Below are 11,025 nucleotides of genomic sequence, written 5' to 3' on the forward strand. Positions count from 1 at the left end.
CAACATGGAAGAAAGGAATATCTTCTAACTGTCCTAGCAAAATCAGACTAAGCTAGGCTAGACTCTCTCTTGCTTGGAGCAATCCCCAGCAGAGTCGCCAGTCTGTCGCACCTCAAAAATGATGATAATGCGATCCCTCGCGATGGGACGCGGAAAAATGTTAGTTCGAACAGAGTCGCCACCGAACTTTATTTATCCCAATGAAGGGATAGGAAAATATCGAGAAAACCTCTATAGATAAGAATAATGGTCGTCGCAACCATATTCGGGTTCGGGAGTCGATTACGCAAGGGGAAGGTATTAGCACCCCTCACGTCCGTTGTACTCAACGGGAACCTCTTAGTCTGATTTTGCTATTTGACTGTTAATTGACTGTTACTTGTTTGCTTCGAGTGATTAGAATTGATGATAGATATGGATGAAGACCTCAGGAGGGGGGAATGAGAGGCTTTTTATTAGTGTGCTCGCGAAGATACAGCAATCTCCTGCCTACGTATCCTTATGGTGCAATAAGGAAATCAGAGCAATCGTAGTTTGGGCTACTACGAATATTTGGTGTGTTTTGTTTTGATGAACGACTGTGTAGGTCGGCGTTCTAACGGCTAAACGCTGGCATGTCTACTCTCGGGGGAGGCTCTAGCACTGGTTTGTTGTGCGCATTAGAAAGGATTGACAGTGTTCTTTTTGAAAGGGTTTTGGTCACGCGGGGGTGACGAGTTGGTTTGATGTGTTTGGGTTTGATTGGTTTCGATCGCGCGGGGGCGAGAAGTTAGGTTAGATTTGTTTGAGTTGTTTTTGGAGAACGACGAAAGATTGAGCAATGTGGTGTTCACCAATCGTCCAATTCTTTCGAGGAATAATAAGGCGTCCGCCTTCTATTCCTTTTTCATTCAAATTATTTTGAAAGTTTGTTTGTGGATGTTTGAATGTGCATGGTAGTGAGGCGTACGCCCCCTACTTGCTTATTCAAGGAATAACGAGGCGTACGCCACCTATTCCTTTACCCAAGTTTATTTAACGTGTTTTAATCGGAAGTCGATAATTTGTGCAATATGGCGTACGCCAATTATCCAAATAATCGAGAGACTGTGAGGCGTACGCCTCCCATCTTTTATCATCCGAGGTTTAAATTGTAAAAGATATGTTTAGATGTTTGTATGTGATTTACGAAGATAGTTTGTTTTTGAATTGGTAGGTTTGGATTTGGTATGATTTGAATTTATTCGATTGTGGTTTTGAATTGATGACGAAGATTCGAGCAATGTGGCGTTCGCCAATTATTCGAATAATCGAAAGATAGGGAGGCGTACGCCTCCTATCCTCTTTTCATCGGAGATTTATATTTAAAAGGGTTTAGGAATTTTGTAGAAGTGTTTTGAAATGTTATGATTTGAAGTTTAATCGGGTGACAAGAACTTGCGCAATATGGCGTACGCCAATTATTCAAGTGCTTGAGAAATAGTGAAGCGTACGCTTCCTATCTCCTTTTCAACCCAAGTTTATTTTAAAAGAGAAAATTCTTTAGAAGTTATATTTGATTTGAAAATTGGTTTGAATTCTTGTTTATGAATGAAATGAGTTTAGTGTATTATTCATCTACTCGATTAATCAATAACCAAGTAGGTCTCATTGTAAGAAAGCCCAAGAGTAAGCTATGTGAGGTTGATGGCGATGCTAAAAAGCGATCGACTTACAAGGGTGTTTTAAAAATGGGCTTGACTCTTAAATCAAGAATTGTATGATTTGTGCATTTTTGAAATTGGTTTATGATGAATTGAAATAAAATTGAATTTTGAAATGATTTATGAAAAGATGATTTGTGAAGTAATTTAATTCAAAATAATGTGAAGTTTGTGATTGAAAGAAGTTAACCAAAGTTCTTTTTAATCAAAATTAATTTACTAAAATTTATTTAAACTGATTAATTAAATTAATTAAAATTAATTATCAAAATTATTTAATTAAATCAAATAATTAAGTTAATCACAATTAATTAATAGAAATTAAACTAATTAAATATTTTAATCAATTAATTAAATCAAAAGAGAAAGAAAATGGATATTAACATTGATTTAATCGGTATGTGGCGGTGAATATGTACTCGGAACCAATTTTGAGCGTAAATGGATGTTATTCACAAATTCGAAACTTGGTGAAAAATATACTATCGATTTGTTGAAAATATGGTGGCATGCCGTCATGGAATTGCCGGATCCACGAGTTAAAATTCCTACTTATCACAATAGGATCATCTATTAGCAATAGAGTGATTATTTACACATTTTTATAATTATCTACACACTGCGGGTAATATCGAAAAAATGTCATCAGGCAGAAAATTTAAACCACTTAGATCCCATTCTTTTCAATAGTGATACATGAAATATGACAGCAAAATAAAACAAGTTTGATGTTATTTGGACGAATGTGACGAGATCAATTTCTCTTCCTGGTACATAGGTAGTCAATCACACACACCCTTCTTTATTAAGCCTAAACATGTATCATACACAAGAATTCACTTAAAAATAACTGATTTCAAACTGGGAAATACCCAAATCAATTTTCAAATCCGGTAAACCAGTTTAATATCCAGGTGAAACAACTCAAAACAGATGCAGCATACTGATACTTGACTTAACTAAAAGATATTTCTCAAAGGAACAAGTCTACACAAATATGTCATAGTGATATTAACTCAATTAACAACCATTGCTTCAGCGGGAACATCAATACACACTAAAGAAGAAACAAATACTACACACCAACACCCTTATTTTCAGGACATAATACGCTACACTGTTTAGACGAGATAAGATGCACCAAATGCAAGGTAAATGTTGATGATGTAAAAACAATGCACTCAAGCAAACCCAAACGAAAAAGGGAGAAAACAAGGTTACCGATTGAGGACAGGGGTGAACTCGAAATGCGGTCGTGATGGTAAGGATATCGCCGGAGATGGTGGTCCAAAAATGACGACCGTCGGATTCGTTTGGAGACGGTTGCGTAGTAACCGACGAATGAGTTGCCGGTTGTTGGTGAATAGCTCGTGATGACGGTTGAAGCGTTGAAGCGGCGACGATTGATGAAGAAATGCGTGGTTCGTAACAGAATCACAATGTAACCGCAGCAATTAGTTGAAATCGTTCATCTGCTTGATAATATCCATGGCTCTAAAGCTTCAAACTTTCCCTGAAAAAACAGAAAATTACCAACAGCAAAACATTTTCAACAAATCAGTTTAAACAAATTTTTTTCAGAAATGGTTGAGAGGTGGTGCGAAATGGGTTTGACGGTGCGAGGTGATGGAGGGGTTTCGCCGGTGTAGTGGGTTTGCGAAGGCGATGGGATTTAAGGTGGTTCGGTGGTTGAGGAATAGTCGAGGGTTTCACGAGAGGAGGCGGAGGTTGTGATGGAGCTTGACGGTGGTGTTTGGGTGGCGGCGTTTAGGGTTTGGGACGTGGCGATTGTGATGGTCGAGGGTGGACGATGAAGATGGCGGAGGCGATTTGGGGTTTGACGGAGGTTGTGTGATGGTGGAGACGGAGAGGGATTTGGTGGCGAAGGGGTTTCGCCGGTGGTGAATCCGCGGCGGCGGTAGGTGGAATGCGAAGACGGATTGAAGGCAAGCGATGGAGGTGATGATGATGGATGTTGAGCGTTATTTTCGTGGCGGTTTCGTTATGGTGGTGAAGGTGAACGGCGAAGGGGTTTTGTGTGAGATGATGACGATGGTTATGCATGTGAAGATGGAGGCGAAGCGGATGGTGGCGGCGGTTAGGTTTTTTTGGATTTGGGAGTGAGATATGGAGGTGAGGGAGAGTGATTGTTAGGAAGGGTTTTTTGAGGAGTGAGTGAAATATGCTGAGAGTGAGGGTTTTCTGAGTGAGAGAGCTGGGGGATTTTTCCTTCTCGTGAGCGCTGAAGATCCTTTTTCTATTTTTATTTTTTTGTCGTTTTTCTCGTTTCAGCTGAGAGAGAGAGAGGAAAATGTGTGGAGATTTTGTTGGGAGTGGAGGGAGATAGTGGGGTAGCAGCTGGCAGACCGTTGGGAGTGGATTGGGAGTGGAATTAGAATTTGTTTTTAGTAGATTGGAGGATCCAATGTATATATTTCACAATTATTATTTATAATAAATCATAAAAAAAACTAACTAACAATTAATTTTAAACTAACTAATAAAAAAACAACTAATATTTAATTAAATAACTAAAATTTAAAAACTAATTAATATTTAAACTAACTAATATTTAAAAAATCTAACTAATATTTAAAAAAAAAAATCTCATTCTAATTATTTTAACTAAATAACTAAACCCAAAAAATATGGACCTATTAAAAACAAGAATCGAGTACTAATTTTATTCGGAAAAATTAAACCAGTCACACCAAAATTGTCAGGACAAAATATACTTAAAAAATACAGTCTTTCTTCAAATCTTGACAATTCAACCGATTTTTTTGGTATTCTCAAATAAATTCGTCCTGACTGACATTTTAGGTGTTTATTCATGATGCAAATGTACGTCATGCTATGCGTATGATGCAAAAATGAAACTGAAATTAATTTTGAAAAAATTAAAATAAGCCCGGACAAAATTGGGGTACGACAGCGCTATACCACCCGCTTCCCATGAATCACTCTATTCCTAGGTGTCCTAGAGTTCACTCATAGCCTGGGTATTGGGCCTTTTACCTCTTGTAACTCCCACCCCAACAGAGAGACAAACAGCCAGCACAGATGAAAGCATGATGCATGCAAACATAAATGCAAACATAAACAATCACAGCATAATCATAAATGCAATAAATAAAGCAGTAAAGCAACCAACACTATCCTAGAAAGCGCTAGGACTGACTCGCTTAGGGAAGATGGACCAGCAAGAGGTCAACTTCTCTTTAGTCCCCAGCAGAGTCGCCAGCTGTCGCATTACGCGAAAAACTGGTGAGAAAACGAAACAACAGAGCCGCCACCGTGCGTTATTTATCCCAAAGGAGGGAAAGGAAACGCTCGAAGTAAATCTGGAAAGAACATGGTCTCGCGACCAGAGAAAGACGGGATCGGGAGTCGGTTATGCGAAGGGAAGGTATTAGCACCCCTACGCATCCGTCGTACTCGACGGGATCCGCGCACAAAAGAATAGAAGAAAGGTTGCTAAAGACTGCTCACAAACTGCACAAGGCTGGAAGGAAACACATAAAAACAAAAGAAACGGGACTCGGTAGGATATCGCATCCTGGGCCTACGTAGTCTGTCAAGCGCAGACATCAGAGTCAACGTAGTTCGGGACAGGGGAAACATGCTCGCTAGGATGTCGCATCCTATGCATACGTATCTTCTCTAACTAGAGAAGAATCAGAGCACTCGTAGCTCGGCTAACGCCCACCAAACAAAACACAAACAGGAAACCGACTGCCAATCGCTGGACTTACGTCAGACTCCACACAAACAGGCAAACATGGAAACCGAATGCCAATCGCTGGACTTACATCAGACTCCGAACCAACAAACACACACAGGAAACCAACTGCCAATCGCTGGACTTACGTCAGACTCCAACAAGCAAACAAGACACAGGAAACCAACTGCCAATCGCCGGACTTACGTCAGACTCCAAACACACACAAAGGGGCTGAAAAAGAAAAAGGGCGCCCGGAGAGATCAGCTCATCTCCTGCCTACGTATCTCATCTGGTATGAGGATCAGGGCGACGTAGTTCCCCTACGCAGGGAAAGAACTTCTAACCTAACCAGAGACAAAGGGAGACACAAACTACTAGGGAGACTACGACTCGAGCCTAGAAGTTGTCATGCATACGATCCCTATGTTGAGGTTTCTATCCTAACTTGCACAGGGAGCAAGCTATCCTAACACAGCACAATCAATCAAAAGCACAAAAGCAAGCACACACACTATATGCAAACAGATGGGCTCATACAAGGTTAGGTTTAGTCAAGGGGTCAAATCAACCTCGACAAACAAGCCAACTGGAAAAGGGTGTGGTTAGCTCTTAACCCTAACATTGAGAGTTAGGGTGAAGCAGATGAAATGGAAGTGAGGGTAAGACCTCACAGCTCTTATCCCTAGCCTGGGAGAGCTTCAGACAAATGAAAGTGTGGGAGTCCAGAATGTGGGACTCTTCTCCACAAATGACTGACACAACATGATCTTGGGTTCTTATCCACAATGCATCAACACAATGGTGTGAGCAAGGTGAATGACACAAATGAATAGCAGGGGATGGATTGCACATCCCTTGTATCTGCCAATGCCTCTTCACTTAGGAGGTCTTTGAATGTACAGGGCACAAAGTTAAACAAACACAAGCATTGCCTCTTAAGGAGGACTTCAGACAGGTGCCTGCCCACATAACAGGACAGGTCTTCCTGACTACATGAAGTCAAAGGAGTTATACCTCAGTGGTAAGCAAACCACAGGCTAGCAAAGCAAAGTTCAAATGAACTCTTAAGAAACTTAAGTACCTGTGAAAAATCTAAATCAATCAGTTCAACTGTGCAGACAACCAAACAACAGTTAACATCAAACAGACAGACAATGTTCACAATGTGCAAGCCACAAGGCAAATTCAAAATGAGTTAGCATCAACCTACAAAACACACAAGTGTTAGTAATCAAGAGCAAACATCAATGCTCAAATGAGGAAGCATCATCAACTATGGACTTGGATGTTTAAACCTGAAATCAAAGCCCACATGTAAGCCACAAACCACTAGGTCAAAGCCTAGGGTCAAAGATGGAGGAAAAAGTCAAAACAGAACCTCAAATTTAACATGAATCATCCTTATCCAATAAAGAATAAGTCTCAAAAAGTCTCACATCAAAATCATTAAGCATATTCATTTCATGAGCAAAACATGGCAAGGTATGCAAAAGCTAGTCACATTTGAGACATCAAGAAGAAAAATGCACATCAAATCCAAAATGACTCAAATAATCTTGGAAAAATTCATGAGTATACAAGACATATAACGTGATCATCATACAAAAAGTCAGAGGCATTGGACATCATTAGGCATGGCAATCACATAGCACAATCCAAACAATCACATGTGTGACACAAATTGTTACACCAAGTTAGCATGAGCATAAAACAGAATGGGAGCATGGGAATAATCTCAAGCCAAAGCCAAAATGTCACTCAACATGTCTAGAATCCACACACAAAATTTCAGAAGCATTGGATCATTTTTGAGCATTTTATGATGAAAGGAACAAGGCAAGGTCAAACATGTATGTGCATTCAATCACCCTAGGACAAAATATTTTTTTTACCAGGCACAACTTGCAATCTTATGTTCATAAAAAACTAGACAACATAAGGAACACAATGCAAAAAATTGGAGATCAATTGGAGCATTTTCCTATTTTATATGATTTTTGGAAGTGGATGAAAGATTTGAAAATTAAAATGGAGCCAAACATGGAAATAGGAGGGAAAGTGAGAAAAATAGCAAAGCATTTTGAAAAAGCCTTCGCTCGGTATCGAACCGAGTCCACTTTTGAATTCCCAAGCGCGCCACAACCAAAACGGCAGCGTATCAACACCAAAACCCTAAGCCTGGCGCGTTTTCAAATTTTCGTAGCTAATCATGATGTTCGTAGCAAAATGGTAGCGAAACCCTAGCAATTCTGGAAACAGCATGGTGTTCATATGTGGAAGATGAAGATCATGAAGATCTTCATACGAATTTTCCAGATTTAAAAAAAATGTTCCAGAATTCACGAATTTTTACACCAATCGGTTCATCATTCCACATACATTCAAGATCAAACATCAATTAACCATTGATCATCATATACAACTCAAATCGAAGCGAAGAAAAAATTTCATCCAAACTTGAATTGAGCATAACTTTGTGTATAGTGCACCAAATCACTCAAAATTTGTACCAGAATCAACACCATTCAAGGATCTACAAGAACATCACAATAATTTGCAAAATTAAAGAGATCAAAAACTAACCTTCTTGATGAGCAGAACTTGGAATCACGTGATGCAAGGTTTGTAAGGCTTCCAATCTTCTCTAGGATGCTTGTAGAGATGAATACTGGTGAGATTGAAGCTCAATTGCACACGAATCCAGCTCAAATTGCAATTGCCATGGAATCTTCAAGCTTTGCACATGAACAAATATGGCACGGTTTGCTTTGAATTCACGTCCAGTTCTACTCAAAAACGCTTCATGAACATGAATCAATCAAGAGAAAATGTTCTTGTGTGAAGAAATTGAGAAAAAGTTTGAGAGAAGATTTTGGATAATTTCTTGAATCTAGATCTGAAATGAATGCTCATGATGAAAACAGTTATGATTATCTATATATATGTTATGCTAATGATGTTTAAATCATGTTTAAGCCTAATGCAAATGTGATTAGCAACTTCTAAGGTGTAAGTGCACAATGACATTTTCACCTCCCATGCATGAGAAGCACGTGAACAGTGCCAAATTCTGGCCCAAGTCCTCTTAAAATCAGTCCATGCACACTTTTGAAATGGTTTTTTATGCCCATGATCATCCAAAATGATGTTATGCAATTTTCTTCACAAATCTTCATGAATAAGCCAAAGACCATGCAAATGAAATTCATGTCATGTGATGGTATGTTTGGAAACACTACGCCAAAAAGGTTTTTTAACAGCGCATCTTAGACAGCGCTTTTAAAAGAAAGCGCTGTCTAAGGTTAAAATAAAAATAAAACACGGAAAATGTTCTAAAAAAATAATGAAAGCGCTGTCTAAGGGGGGGTCTTAGACAGCGCTTTTAGAAAGCGCTGTCTAAGACCCCCCCCTTAGACAGCGCTTTTAGAAAGCGCTTTTAAATATAGACCTTAGTCAGCGCTTTTGAGAAAGCGCTGTTTAAAGTCTTTCAATTAAAAAAAAAAATAAAACCAAAAGCGCTGTCTAAGGTGGGGGTTTAGAAAGCGCTTTTGGAAAGCGCTGTCTAAGGCATATCTTAGAAAGCGCTTTCCACAAAAGCGCTGTCTAAGGTCTAATTAAAATTAAATTTCAGACTTCTATTTTCAGCTGTCATTTCTCCGCTTCATAAGAAGAATTAAATATTATTTATAAGCTTGCAACAAACAACCATATTTAATTTATATATTTTTGATTTATTTTAAACTTTTCCTAACCTACCAAAAGCATAAACATAAGAAGAATCTCCACCTTGATATCCACCGCATCTTCAAACAACAAAAATAAAAACAACCCAAAAATTGAACTCTTCTAAAGTGCCCCTTTAACCAAATTTACAAATCAAAATCAACTTTCGATTTCGCTACGATGTGTTCAATTAAATTGATGTTGATTTTGTTAATCTCTCTAACACTATCATCACCATCGTTGTCGTCGTCATCAACATCATCGCATGCATTGATTCAACAGAACAATCTATCAGCTTATGATCTTCTCATGGAATACGGTTTCCCGATGGGTCTTCTTCCGAAAGGCGCGATTGGGTACACGTTGAACAGAGAAACGGGGCAATTTTCAGTGTTCTTCGAAAAAAGTTGTAGTTTCACTATTGAAAGTTACACGCTTAGTTACAAGTCTACTATCTCTGGCGTGATTTCTGAGAATAAGCTTTATAAACTCAAGGGTATTTCCGTCAAGATTGTGATTTTGTGGCTCAGTATTGTGGAGGTTTCTCGGAGTGGTGATGATATTGATTTTTCTGTGGGTATTACTTCTGCTAGTTTTGGGGCTGAGAATTTCCTTGAATGCCCTCAGTGTGGATGCGGATTCGATTGCGATAATGATCTTCGTTTAAACGGTGACGTTTCTTCAATTTAGGTTTTTTTTTAATTGGGTAGTTGATACAATTTCGGAATGGGTTACTGAACTTTTCTGTATAAGATTTTAGATCTATCTTTTTATTTTTGTGGTATGCTTTTTTTTAATTGAAATAAAATAATGATAGACGAATTTTATGAGGGTTATTTTGTTTCCCCTAGAGTGTGTGAATCATGACTATTATTTGGTGATTTGCATCATTCTATTGTCTTTTTGTCTTGAGCATATCTTTTTAGTAATTTATTTCTTGGCAAAATCTTTTTAGTTTTCTCTCTTTTTGGTTCATTAAGAAAGTGTGTGTATTTGATATTAGAAAATGTCAATGATTGCTGATGTTATTATCATGAGACGGATTAAACCCTCTATGAACATTGTTGTGGATACGTGTGTTTGTTTATGAGAGCTTAGTTTAGATTTATAAGGGTGGATGAGAAACATACCCCATGTGTCATAGAGTTATAGCTCATTTAACCGGTTGCATATGTCTGTGTCTGCTATAATGCACCCCACGTGTTTAGTTGAAATCCTTTATTGTAATATTATTAGTCTACCAGTCTTGTATTGCATTAAACCAAACAGTCAAAGGGTTTAAATTTTCAAACGAAACTCATCACACCAGCATCAATTAATTCCATGGTTTCATCATATTCCTGTTGTTTAGCTTCTTAATCCTACATAGTGTTATCAAATAGTGGCACAATGACCGCTATGGCAGATAAACAAGGTAGTTTTTAGACTCGCCACAATGGTAAATGTGGGCTGATATTGTGGGTTTTTAGACCCCCTGCAAATTCAAAGTGCATCAATAACTGTAATGATAAATAAGATTGGTATTGTTTGTTATGATATGTTGGATGTGCGGTCACTATTCCATGTAACATCATATGTAGTGGACCTCAATTTTTATGAATAAGGGAAGGGGAAAGTAAGAAAGTATGGTGTATTTGTCGTCACCATACTATCGGATGGTTGGCAAGGGAAAAGTGCATAACGTTAGCGGAGTATTACTCCACACTAGAGAGCTCCCTGCTGGATGTTTAAAGGTATCAGTTGATATTGCAGTTGAGCCGAATGCAGCATTACCATATCCTAGCGATGATTCGGATGCAACAACGGTGCACGAAGCAGTAGGTTCGTTTGTTGCATGGCCGACAAACCTCATATGCGTAGGATATGAGGTATGCTTAAAACTTATGTTAACTTTAA

General features: G+C 38.5%; 1 protein-coding gene across 1 annotated transcript; it reads left to right on the plus strand.

The window, feature by feature from the left end:
- The first annotated feature begins 9,196 nt into the window (after window positions 1-9,196).
- LOC127128383 (uncharacterized) lies at window positions 9,197-9,931 on the plus strand. The gene has a single exon (XM_051057638.1). The coding sequence runs from the start codon at window positions 9,310-9,312 to the stop codon at window positions 9,817-9,819; it is 510 nt and encodes a 169-aa protein (XP_050913595.1). The 5' UTR covers window positions 9,197-9,309; the 3' UTR covers window positions 9,820-9,931.
- Window positions 9,932-11,025: the final 1,094 nt, after the last annotated feature.

The sequence above is a fragment of the Lathyrus oleraceus genome, chromosome 3, assembly GCF_024323335.1.
Source record: "Lathyrus oleraceus cultivar Zhongwan6 chromosome 3, CAAS_Psat_ZW6_1.0, whole genome shotgun sequence".
NCBI lineage: Eukaryota > Viridiplantae > Streptophyta > Magnoliopsida > Fabales > Fabaceae > Lathyrus > Lathyrus oleraceus.

Coding starts and splice junctions, on each gene's coding strand:
- LOC127128383 (XM_051057638.1), top strand. CDS start 9,310: ATGTGTTCAATTAAATTGATGTTGATTTTGTTAATCTCTCTAACACTA.